At 60.6% G+C, this 12,379-nt stretch overlaps 1 protein-coding gene across 12 annotated transcripts; it reads left to right on the top strand.

Annotated features, from left to right (window-relative positions):
* Positions 1 to 966: 966 nt before the first annotated feature.
* On the top strand, positions 967 to 12,199 carry SLC4A11 (solute carrier family 4 member 11). 12 transcript variants are annotated; one of them, XM_059895956.1, is made up of 20 exons: positions 967 to 1,273; positions 3,079 to 3,123; positions 5,421 to 5,573; positions 5,707 to 5,756; positions 6,039 to 6,270; positions 6,349 to 6,433; positions 6,672 to 6,795; positions 8,205 to 8,420; positions 8,497 to 8,590; positions 8,690 to 8,815; positions 8,895 to 9,008; positions 9,099 to 9,231; positions 9,498 to 9,571; positions 10,006 to 10,270; positions 10,347 to 10,453; positions 10,546 to 10,714; positions 10,805 to 10,978; positions 11,191 to 11,386; positions 11,472 to 11,641; positions 11,770 to 12,199. In XM_059895956.1, exons 2-20 carry the CDS (start codon positions 3,093 to 3,095, stop codon positions 11,831 to 11,833), a joined length of 2,577 nt encoding a protein of 858 aa, XP_059751939.1. In that variant the 5' UTR covers positions 967 to 1,273; positions 3,079 to 3,092; the 3' UTR covers positions 11,834 to 12,199. The 12 variants fall into 12 exon arrangements, with proteins under 12 accessions (XP_059751939.1, XP_059751946.1, XP_059751945.1 ...); XM_059895958.1 differs by lacking the exon at positions 967 to 1,273 and adding an exon at positions 1,291 to 1,428; XM_059895955.1 differs by lacking the exon at positions 967 to 1,273 and adding an exon at positions 1,440 to 1,530 and having other exon boundaries at positions 5,710 to 5,756; positions 6,352 to 6,433.
* Positions 12,200 to 12,379: the final 180 nt, after the last annotated feature.

Genomic DNA, 12,379 nt, shown 5'->3' with positions numbered 1-12,379 from the left:
TCTCCACCCAAGCTCTGCTCACCACAACCAGAGAAGCATGTGGCCAGCCCCGAGTCAGTCGTGGTCAGAGTTCCACAGGTCTGTTCTGCAGCATCTTCTGCAGCAGTAGGGAGCAGGGTTCTCAGAGCCATCCTGACCCCCAGGCCTTCATCTGCCAAGGAGGGCACCGCATGGAGCTTTGCTCCTAATGCTCTCTTATCTCGCTGGGAGGGGAAACCAGGTCAGCCTCACCGGATCTATGCATGGGGCTGCCCCAACGCACCAGGAACCCTTGGGGGCCGCAGGGAAGCCCCCCCCCCCCCCCACCGTAGAGGTGGGCTCACCCTGGGCTTGCTTCGCCTGCCCTCTTCCATGCCTGGGGGACAGAGGCGGAGAACTCCTTTCCAACAGGAGGTCAGATGGGGGGATTGCTGCTATTCCTCGGGCTGGTGGCCAGTGTGGAGGGGATGGGGGGTTAACACTTTGTTATGGGGAGAGTTCCTGGGTCAATCCGGGGCCTGAGGGCTGTGTGATCATTTGCTGAGAAGCCACCAAGGGTCAGACCAGGGGTTCATCGCATGGGCTGGATTTGCCTGGCCGCGCGCACCACCGCCTCCCTACACAAGAGAGCTCGCGCCCCACCCCGCACCCCTCCCCCCGAACACATACTCTGCTTGCAGAGGACCAGGCGCCGGAGAAGGCGCGTCCCCGGGCCGGGCTCCCTCGTGTCCGGGAAGGAAAACCGGGCGGCGGGGCCATCTTGAGAAGGAAAAAAGCCCCAAGCCAAGACCTTGACCGAAGAGAAGGCCGAGGGCGCAACGAGGCCGGGAGAGAAACCTCGAGGCGCGCTGCCAGTAAACCCGACGCCGCCGAGCCGGGAGGGCAGCGGGCTCCGCGGGGCAGGGCGTAGCCCAGAGAACGCGCGCCGGCCCGTGTAGTTAGTCGGGGCGCGCTTCCTGGAGGGGGACTAGGAGGATTTACCGCTCGAGCAGCCGGGATGAATGGAGGGGGCGGGGCCCACGAGGGTTGGGCCCAGCGGAGGCCCCCTGCCGAGAGGAGGAGGTGGGGGCCCGGCCAAGAGCTTAAAGCCGACGGCAGGGAGGCCCTACCCAGACCCGCCTCACTGCCTCAACTCTGAGGGTCTCCGAGCTCACCGAGCTTCTTCCCGGAAACTTCGCAGCCCCGCTCAGCCCCTAACGCTCAGCGCGCGGGCCCGAAGAAGCCCGGTCTACGCGTTCTGGCTAAGTCGCCGCGGGCTCCCGGCAGTACCCGCCCGGGCTGAACAGGAGCGCGGGTGAGGGCGCGGGGCGGGCGGACGGGACCCCGCCCGGGCCGCGCTGGGGAGGACCGTCGGCGCGGCATTAGGACCCAGGCGCGGCGCAGGCTTGTGTCACCGGCTCCAGCCGCCGGCCCGCCTTGGACGCCGAGGTTGGGGTCCCGCGGCACCTGGTGAGGAGCCAGGGCGTGCGCGCTGGTGTGCAGCCGTCCCGCGGCTGATCGCTGGGGCCATGGCCGCGGCCACCAGGCGCGTGTTCCATCTCCAGCCATGCGGTGGGTGCCTGCGGCTGGAAGGCCGTCCGGTCTCCGTCGCAGAGGCGTGCTAAGCTGGGACGCGGAGCCGTCGAGGCGCTGGGGGGAATGCGGACGCCGCCGGCCTGCACCGGCCCCCGGCGTGGTGGGCGAGAGGGTCGTGGGGGCTTCCCAACAGGGACGGGGGTGCCCGGGGTGAGTTCAGCCGCGAGGGAGTGGGAGCCCGGGTGGGTACGCGGGTGGCGGGGGGAAGCCCAGGACTACTTCGTGGGCACTGCGCGCTTGACTTAACGCCGTTTTGAAACTCTTAACAGTTTTTGAACCTACGAGGTAGCTGGTGGAGGGGTGGGGGGCTTGCAAATGGCGGGGCGGAGTTGCGGGGTCCCTAGCACCTCGAGCGCCAGGGTCTTAGCGGCCGGGCGTGCAGCCACCTCGGAAAGCCTCATTTTACGTTCTACCCGACACCTTCTCGCCCCTGGCGCTGCGCGGCAGCCTGCCCACTCTTAGGGATCCTTGGGCCTCTGACGGTCCCCTGCGCGGCCGCAGCAGTCTCTCCGTCGCCGCCCTGACACCTGAGGGCCAGCCCGGGGTTTGTACGACCATCTATTTACGTGCACTTGAACCGCCCCGCATGGGAGTAGCATCTCCACCCTTCCATACCCTCGTCATCCTCGTCCTTTGTCCATCCCTGCAGCCTCCGGTGCTAGCTTTACTGACCCCGCCCCTCCTTTCTGGATGCCGCCCGGGCTCCCGCCCCGGGAGTCCGTCCGCATCCTGCCCCCCGACCCCCAGGGTCTCTTAGTCTGGAGGCGCTTTCCTCTCGTGCACGCGGCCCTTCCTGTCGCTTCCTTCCTCGCACAGCGAGGCACAAACAGCCCGGACCATCCATCCGGGGACCGGCGCTGAGAGCGCGGACAGCTCTCTTCCTCCCCCCGCACCCGCCCCCCACCCTGCGGCATCTCCCAAGAGGACCAACGGCTCCGCCTCCCAGGAGAAAGTGGGTGGTGCTGAGGGCAGGAGGCCGTTGCCGGGTCGCCCCCGTTTGACCCCTGGCGCGTGAGGTTGGGGGCAACTGCACGTGTGATGGGTGTTGATGGCACCAGGGACCGACGTGAGAGTGAGAGCCGAAATGTGCTGGCAGAGCCCCAGCCCAGATACTGGGCTTGGCAGCGAAGGCTTGAGAGAGGGAGACCGGCTTCCACAGGGAAGGTGGCCAGACAGGTCTCCTCCTTCCAGACTCCTGCAACCAGCGAATCCTTCCTTCCTTCCCTGGGTATTGTTAATTACTCCTGGAGAAAACATGCTGAGAACATCTCCCCGTCTGCCTCGGTCCTTTCCCACCTGGGCAGCCCCTAGTAGATGGGCTGAAGAATAACAGGCCTGGCTTCCTCTGGCTCCTCAAGGAGCCCCTGTCTTGTACTGTCCCCTGCTCCTTTTTCTCCCAGGGTCTCTGGGAAGGGTAAGAAAGACTCAGCAGGGTTGGTGTGTGGGGTGGGCAGCAGATGTGCCCTGGAGACTGTCCGGGGCTGGTGCATGGAGCTGGTGACAATTCTTTGGCTTGCCTTGCAGAAAACTCTTCTATCATGTCGCAGAATGGATACTTTGAGGATGCAGGTGAGTACATTTCAGGTATGGGTGTGTGTATATAGAGAGCTCCTTGGTCAAAAGTCTCTAGGGGACCTAGTCCATCCACCTGGGTACTCATGATCCTCTGCTGGGGCTGGGATGCCTTTGGATTCTACCCTCCAGAAGGTTGTGATGTGGTCAGAGGGGCAGCTGACACTGCCCTGGACTCTGGCAGATCTCTGGTGGTCCTGTGGTCCTGGGAGGGCAGGCTGCTCCCATCCTGCACTATGTGGACCATCTGATAGCCCATGGTTTTGCTGTTACAATGCTCTGGTTGTCTGGCCAGCTTTTAGGCTAAGTGTTGTGTGTGCCCACATTCCTCAGACCCCGCTGAGCCCTGTGAGGGAGGGGCTGCCATTGTCCCTCTAAAGAATTGTAACCTCTCTGCACCTCAGCTTTCCCTGCTTGCACCAGCCTGGCTCTCTCCCTCCCCACATCTCTGGGCTGGCTCTCCTGAGCCCGGATTCGGGAGCTGGCCTCAGAAGGGTGTTTAGTGGGACAGTGCTTGGACACAGTGGTGATGTGCTCCTACCCAGGGTCCCCAGAGCATGGTGACTGCATGTGCCAGGCTGCTGGTGGGCAGGTTAGGTATGTGATTGGGCTATAGGGTGGAGATAGGGCACGCATGGCATCCCAGGAGCCTTGCAGGGAGCTGGTAGTGTCTGCTGGGTAGGTCCTAGATAGAGCCCAGGATAGGGGAGAAGAGGGACAGTGTGAGAGGCATGCCGGGGAATAGTGGGTGCTGGTGGGGGTGACAGAAGGGAGGTTGGGACAGGTTGGGGCTGGGGAACCAAGCATTCTAAGCAAAGCAGGTCTAGAATTGGGGAGGAAGGTGTTTTTCATGGACATGAGCTCCATGACAAATAGGGGAATGACATCTTTTGACTTAATAGTTCTTCTCTGGGCTCTGGGTGCAGTGCAGACCTGGAGTTAGGGGTCACCAGTCCATGAGGGCCTTGACAGAGGAGGCCTAGTGCCTCCTACCCAGAAAGGGCCCAGGCTGAGCACAGCACATTGGGGGAACAGGGCCTGGGATGTGCAGAGGAAACCAGTGGGAGGGAGTGGAAGTGAGTCAGGGTGAGTCACTGCCTGGCAGGTGGAGGCATGCTGCTGACCCGTCCCTGTTCCTGCACAGGTGTTTTTCAGGCATTGGTGGGGGTCTCAGCTACAAGGGCTCCTGGGTGAATCACAAGTGGTGGACCACAGTGGACCCACAGGACAGTGAGGAAGAGGTGTCAGCTGGGCCAAGAGTAAGGCAAGGAGGGCCCTAGGTGGACTTGCCAGAGGAGGAAGGGTCTGTCAAGCCTTGAAGAAGGCCCTCCAGGGAGGGAAGCCCTCAGCTTGGAGGACAGGAGCTGGCATGCCTGGGGTGCTGGCAGCCTGGCCTGAGGAGTGAGAGATTGAGATGGGCGGCGTGGGACTGGGCCTGAGGGGCCAGGGGAAGCAGGGCTGGCTCAGGCTGTCATCCCAGAGGCTGTGGGGAGCCCCAGCAGGACTCAGGGCAGATTGGAACTTTTGCATGTCATCAGGAAGGCTTCCTATAGGAGGGGGCCTGTGTTGGGGGGCAGTTGCAGGAACTGAGAGGCAGACCAAAAGAAGGGCAGCAGGCTCTGTGCTCTGGAGTCCGAAGGTGCCATAACATGCCCCTCACCCACCATGGGTGGAGGCCTGAGATGAGGCCTCCTCTGGGGTCCTGTCACCTCTGTCTCTGGCTCTGTTTGTCTGGCTGTCTTGCTTCCTGGGCCTTGTCTGATGTTGGACTAAGGTCTCTCAGCCTCGATGCTTTGCCCCACATGCCCTCCCTGTGCCAGTGAGGTCCGCATACTGCAGGGCTCTGGCTTTCCTTGAGTCGCTTCTGGGGAGCCAGACAGGTCCAGGTCCCACAGCCTGGAGGTTCTGAGAAGGCAGGGGCCAGTCAGTCTTAACTACATCATTGTACCATGTGCCTGGCTCAGTGTCTGTGGAATGAACATGTTCTTTCTCTAGCTAAAGGATATGTGTGGCACAGAACAGTGCAGGGTTCCCGCTGCTGAAGAATGTTGGAGAAAACCGTTGGGTGGGGGGTGCCAGCTGGCTGCCATACTCAGGGGGCTGGGCTAGGACCAGATATTGGGCCTAGCTGAGGCTTACTTCCTAGCCTGCTAGAGGCCTCCCTTACCACTCACCGAGATTGCACCAAGTGGGACAGCCCAGGGACCCCTGCTCCTTTGGCTTGGAGCCCCTTTGTCCTGTGTGTAGCCAGGCCCTCTTGCGGGGGTCTCTCTTGGTGGTGGTTGGGGCTCCAGGCTACCTCAAGTGTGACGCGGATGATGCCTCTGAAACCCGTGAGGAGAGCCTGGGGGATGAGGCCTTCGACACGGTCAACTCCTCCATTGTGTCTGGCGAGAGCATCCGTTTCTTTGTCAACGTCAACCTCGAGGTGCAGCCCACCCAGTCCGGTATGGGGGCTGTAGCAGGGACGGGTCAGGGGAGGCACGCAGGGGACTGGGGACTGGGCAGATACGGCCCCGCTCCACCAAGAGAGACCTGAAGGGCTGGGGCCGCCCCCTGAGCCCTCCCGCTTTCCTCCAGCAGAGGGTGAATCGCCTGGCGGCTACGGGCTCCTACACACCTCCCGCAAGGTGAGTGGCCCATCGACCGGATGGGAGACATTTGGTCCTGGGCCACTAGCTGGGGGTGGAGGTGGTTGCTTCCCTGAGAAAGCTCACACTGCTGCTGGATCTCACACTAGCCCAGGGCCCGGCTGCTGGGGCCAGCCACGCTGGTCTTCTCTCCGGGAAGGGGGTGTCGGGTCCTGGTGGGCAGGGTCAGCCGGGGACCACCACAGAGGAAGGACCCAGACAGCGACAGGAGGTCTTTCTTATTTATGGGCCTGTGTGGTTCTGTGTGTGGGGTCCCCACAGTACCTGAAGTTAAAGAACTTTGAGGAAGAGATCCGAGCGCACCGGGACCTAGACGGCTTCTTGGCACGGGCCAGCATCATCCTGAACGAGACAGCCACCTCCCTGGATGACGTGCTACGGGCCATGCTGTGCCGCTTAGCCCAAGACTCCCACAACACCGAGCCCGACTGCAACTTGGACCCGCTCATGGCCATGCTTTTCACTGATGCCGGGGCCCCCACGGAGGGTAAAGGTAAGGGCTGTCCCTCTGCCTGGGTGGGAGGTCAGAGAGGTGGGGCCATCTGACCCTCCTGTTCCTCCACTCTGTCAGCAGTTCACCTACTGTCAGATACCATCCAAGGGGTCACTGCCACAGTAACGGGGGTGCAATACCAGCAGTCGTGGCTCTGCATCATGTGAGTTGCCAGGCCGCCACAACTGGCCTCCCCACGTCACCTTGGAGCCAGGCATCCAGTCCCTGTGGAGGCTGGTCCGCTCAGTTTGGGGAGAGAGAGAGTGAGGAATCCATCCCCTTTGGTCTTTTTTTTCCTCCCTAACAGAGGTCACTGGGGTCATAGTTGGGGGCTAGGGGAGGGGGGGCCCAGCTCCCAAGGGTGGCAACTGTGTGCTATGTGCCCTCTCTGTCCCTGCCAGCTGTACCTCCAAGGCCCTGCTGAAGCGGCATGTGTGCATCAGCCGCCTGGTTCGCCCGCAGAACTGGGGGGAGAATTCCTGTGAGGTGCGGTTTGTCATCCTGGTGCTGGCCCCACCCAAGATGGTGAGGAGGGGTTTCGGGTGGCTGCTCTGTTTCCCAGGAAGGAGGGTTCCAGGTTACCCTGCCCTCTTCTTGGAGGCATCTCTCCCAGTGTTGGAGGCACCACAGTCCTGGCCTCTGAAGGCCACATTCTCACCCCCTCTGTTCATCTCCGCCCTACTGGGGTTTATTTGAAGCATACTTGCTAGGTCTTCATCAAGCCCTAATTTCCCCAGAAGTTGCCCAAAAAGTTGTATTTCTTTCCTGACCGAAAAGAGATACTTTTTAAGATTATTACTGTTCAAACATAGGGGCCTTTCTTTGGCCTGCCCAACCCTAACTCTTCTAGTTGGCTGATTTGTTGACCAAAGATCCCTACTCCTTCCTGGGGCATTTACCCCCTGGCCAGGGGCATCTCGCTTTTGTGGGGGCTGAGACTTATACAATTTGGGGAATCTTCTTTTATGGAAAAGGATTTTAAAATCATGAATAGAAAATGGCTAGGGCCCCTCCCTAGGCCTGGGAAGGGCCTTAATGCTTAAGATTCCATTGGCTTCTTGATGATTCTGCCCCTGCCTCTGGTGTAGACTCAGAGCTTCAGATGGCCCCTCCCCAGGCTTTCTCTAAGCAAAGGGGGTGCTAACGGGATCGTCCCTCCCAGGGCTTTCATAGACATGCTGTGAATCTCTCCAGATGTTACTGTGCTGGCTAGAGAGGAAGGGCATTTAGGGCAGTGGGCAGCTCATGGGTCAGAGGGAGTGACAGCTGACAAGGTGGCCAGAACAGCTGGAAGGAATAGAATCCCTAGGATTGAGTGGCTAGACTGGTGCCTTGAGACAGACCAGCCATCCTGACACCTGGCTCCTCCTCGGGGGAACAAGCCTGCTCTAAAGCTACCAGAAAGCACAGTGTGCACGGTGCAGCCCCGGGACTAGCTTTGGACAGCACGGAGTGGGTGGATGCTGCCCCCAGGGGACCTAGGTTGGGGAGGTGAGACAGGCTGCTGTGGTAGAGGTTGAACATTGAGTTCATGGACAGGGTTGAGCTTGGCCAGGCAAGAGGCAGAAGGCTGGATGGGCCTGGAACCCCTCTGCAAATCATAAACCAGCCGACTGTGCAAATGCCACCAGTGTAAAGTAGCTGGGTGAACATTTTTTTCCATCATCATGATTTCATTATCCACAATTACACAGATTTAATACCTGAGTTTATTAAAAAAAAAATACTAGGTTGATGGTAGTTCTAGTGATCTGCTGACCTGGTGGAAATCGTGGCAGGATCCACTATGCTTGAACTTTGGGGGACTACACCCAGGTCATGGGGAGAGCACCTGCCACATGTGTGGGAATGTCTGTCCGTGAGTGGCCAGGCCGGGGCTGGGCACCCTTCGCTCTACAGTGGCTACAGATGTGATTCTCTTGCCCCATCCCCAGAAAAGCACCAAGACTGCGACGGAGGTGGGACGCACGTTTGCCACCATGTTCTTAGACATCACCTTCCGCCAGAAGCTCCTGAAGACCCGCACGGAGGAGGAATTCAAGGAGGCCCTGGTACATCAGAGACAGCTGCTCACCGTAATGAGCCACTGTCCGAGCATCAGCATGAAGGACTACAGCATGAGCTCCGTCTGCACCCACAGACCCCCGCAGGTGCAGGGCAGAGGTGGCCTGGGCGGGCAGCACGGGGCAGGGACACAGGGCTGATGGGCTCATGTCCTCTTCCCAGCCCCCACGGCACAAGGACTTTCTCCCCATGGGGAGGGGCATCCGGGAAGACATCGCCCGCAGATTCCCTGTGTACCCGCTGGACTTCACTGATGGTAAGTGGCCCGTGGCCCTCCTGGAGCTCAGCCTGTAGCTGAGGCCCCAGGCCTGTCCTGTGTCCCCAACACACCCTCCGCCCTGTCTCCCATTCCTAGGCATTATCGGGAAAAACAAAGCTGTGGGCAAATACATCACCACCACCCTGTTCCTCTACTTCGCCTGCCTCCTGCCCACGATCGCTTTTGGGTCCCTCAACGATGAGAACACGAACGGGGCCATTGGTGAGGGGTTGGAGCCTGGTGGGGCATGCCGGGTGGAGCCCAGGGCCACGGTTCCTCCCTGACCGGCCCGCTTCCTCAGATGTACAGAAGACCATAGCTGGGCAGAGCATCGGAGGCCTCTTGTACGCACTCTTCTCTGGGCAGCCGCTGGTGGTGCTGCTGACGACCGCACCCCTGGCCCTCTACATCCACGGTGCAGTGGGGGCGGCAGCGGGGAGATGCTTCCTGAGGTCCCTGGTCCCAGCCTGGCCCTGACTGCTCACTCCTGTCCCGCCGCCTGCAGTGATCCGTGGCATCTGTGATGACTACGATCTGGACTTCAGTACCTTCTATGCATGGACAGGCCTGTGGAACAGTTTCTTCCTCACGCTTTATGCCCTCTTCAACCTCAGCCTGGTCATGAGTCTCTTCAAGAGGTGACAGGGCCTTCCCTAAGCTGCTGGGACTCGCAAGCAGGAGGGAGACCAAGGCCAGGGGCCTGGGTCAGCCTCCATGCCAGCCTCTGAGGCCCTGTTAACCCTAGAGCAGATGGGGTGCCCCCACCATATCACTGCTCCAAGGGGAAAGCCTGGGACCCTGGTCCTCTTCATGGCAGGAGGTAGGGGGCCATGCTGAGGCTCGGGGAAGCCTCCCCCCTAGTAACAACTCACCCCATCTTATGAGGCATATCCCCTGCTGGCAGGTCAACGGAGGAGATCATTGCTTTGTTCATTTCCATCACATTCGTGCTGGATGCTGTCAAGGGCATGGTCAAAAGTGAGTGTATTGCTGGCGGCCACCTGCTGCAGGGGAAGCTGGGTTGAGATGAGGGGCTATGGACTGTGCCCAGAGCAGCCAAGAAGCATGCAAGCGCTAAGGTTGCTTCCATGGCCCAGGGTGCTCTGGGAGCCATGACTGGCCAAGAGCAGCAGGCCCACATGCTAGAGGATGACAGAGCTGCCCTAGGCAGGATCAGAGGCACTGGGCCAAGCAGGATTCGCTGTCAGAAGTGGACAAGGGCAGGCTGTGGGGTGGTGGGTAGACAGGCAGGTCAAGGGGTCCTGGCTGACAGAAGGCCAGCTCTCTCCCCTCCTCCCCCCAGAATCCCTTCCTCCCCTCGGGGCTCCTTCACCCCCACATCCAGGAGGAAGCTGCTGGGCCCCAGGCTCCCAGAGCCCAGATGGCTGAGTCCTGTTGGCCTGTATCCATAGTCTTCCAGAAGTACTACTGTGGCCACAACCTCGGGAACTACTACAAAGATAGGTCTTCCCCGGTGAGCCTGCTGGGCCTCAGCCCCAGCCTCAACAGCAGCCTCCACGCTGCCCTCAACACCAGCCTCCTGGCCGGCCCACCAGAGCTGCCTTCAGTGGGCAGCCAGGGCCCCGAGCCCCTGGCCCGGGACACGGCTGTGCTCAGCCTCCTCATCATGCTGGGGACACTCTGGCTGAGCTACACCCTCTACCAGTTCAAGAAGAGGTGAGGGGTGCCCCCTCAGGGTGAGGGGAAGGGAGCACAAGCCGCAGGCCACGCTGACACCCACCTGCCTCCCTAGCCCCTACCTGCACCCCTACATGCGTGAGATCCTGTCAGACTGTGCCTTGCCCATCTCAGTGCTTACCTTCTCCCTCATCTCTTCCTACGGCTTCCAGGAGATTAAGAGTGAGTTGGGACTAGGCGTGGGGTGGGGTGGGGTGGGGTGGGTCGCTCTGTGGGGGAGGAAGGCTTGAGCAGGGGCCTGTACCCGGCTGCAGTGGGCAAGTTCCGCTACAACCCAAGCAAGAGCCTGTTCGAGATGGCCGAGATGCACTCGCTATCCCTGGTGGCCGTCAGCGGCGCCATGGGCCTCGGCTTCCTCCTCTCCATGCTCTTCTTCATCGAGCAGAACCTGGTGGCTGCCTTGGCTAATGCCCCGGAGAACAGGTTCGCAGGGCTGGGGAGGGAGGGGTAAGCATGTGTCCAGCCCTCCAGGGGCCACGGGGCTTTGTCCACATGTGACCCTGCCTGCTGCAGGCTGGTAAAGGGCACTGCCTACCACTGGGACCTCCTGCTCGTCGCCATCATCAACACCGGGCTGTCTCTGTTTGGGCTGCCCTGGATCCACGCTGCCTACCCTCACTCCCCGTTGCACGTGCGGGCACTAGCTTTGGTGGAGGAGCGTGTGGAGAATGGGCACATTTATGAGACGTGAGTGTGAAAGTGGCCCCTTGAGACGTGAGACCAGAGTCACGTGGAACCTGAGGTGGGGGGTAGCCCTGGGCCACATATGACCTAAGGAAGGATATGGCTCGTGGGATAAGGGCCCAGAAGTCACAGAGCCCAGGAAGCACATGTGACCTGGGATGGACACGGCCCTGTGGACCAGGCCGGAGGTGACCCAGTGCACTGGAACCTCGCAGGATTGTGAGTGTGAAGGAGACGCGGTTGACCACCCTGGGCGCCAGCATCCTGGTGGGCTTCTCCCTCCTGCTGCTGCCCTTCCCGCTACAGTGGATCCCCAAGCCTGTGCTCTATGGCCTCTTTCTCTACATCGCGCTCACCTCCATCGACGGCAACCAGCTGTTTGCACGCATGGTCCTGCTGCTCAAGGACCAAGTGAGTGTCTGGCCCTGAGAGTGAGGGGTGGGGGTGGGGGAATCTGGCTGCAGACCTGCCCACACCTGGCCCCTGCCACCCACAGACCTCATACCCACCCACCCACTACATCCGGAGGGTGCCCCAGAGGAAGATCCACTACTTCACAGGCCTGCAGGTCCTGCAGCTGCTGCTGCTCTGTGCCTTTGGCATGAGCACCCTGCCCTACATGAAGATGATCTTTCCCCTCATCATGATCGCCATGATCCCCATCCGGTACGGGAGGGTGGACAGCAGGCAGGAGGGACTCGGCTGGGCGGGAGACGGTGGGCTGGAGTGGCTACCCTCAGCCTGTTCCTCCCTGACCCAGTGCTTATCTTCCTGCCTGTTCCCCCTCCCCTCAGCTACAACCTGCTACCCCAAATCATTGAAGCCAAGTACCTGGACGCCATGGACGCTGAGCACTGAGGTCCTGGCTACCAGGCCCTGGCCACACCCCATCCGCCCATCCCTCTGGGTCTTCCCAGGCTGGCTCTGTGGCTGTGTGTGGGTATCTTGGGGTGCTGCTCTGTGCTGCACCCCCTCACAGCTGTCCCAACTGGCCTAGGGTGTCTGGGCATTGAGGGGGCTCCAAGGTGTGTGTCTGCTCCTCTTCCCATTAGCCTTTTGCTTTGGGTCCGGAACTCTGCTCAGGGCAGCTTCTGCCCAGGGTGGGACTAAGCAGGATGGATTTTCTTTTGATAAAAGAGCCTGAAAGAGAAACCATTTCCTTGATTGTGTAAGGAACTTGCTGTATGCGCATTAGAGAATAAAGCTCCTGTTTCTATGCTTCTACATACCGCCTCCATCCATGCTGCCCTGCCCCAGCCACTGAAGGCCACCTGAGGGCCCTGAGGAGGGAGAAACCCTCCCAGGGGAAGTGGGATAAAAGGGACTGATTTGTTGAGTGCCGCCTAAGGGCTATTACTTCCAGCTCCACACAGTAGCTCAACAGGGAAACGTGGAAGATCCAGG

This window comes from Balaenoptera ricei, chromosome 15 (assembly GCF_028023285.1).
Source record: "Balaenoptera ricei isolate mBalRic1 chromosome 15, mBalRic1.hap2, whole genome shotgun sequence".
Classification (NCBI taxonomy): Eukaryota; Metazoa; Chordata; class Mammalia; order Artiodactyla; family Balaenopteridae; genus Balaenoptera; species Balaenoptera ricei.
This window is presented reverse-complemented; position numbering and strand designations above follow the sequence as displayed.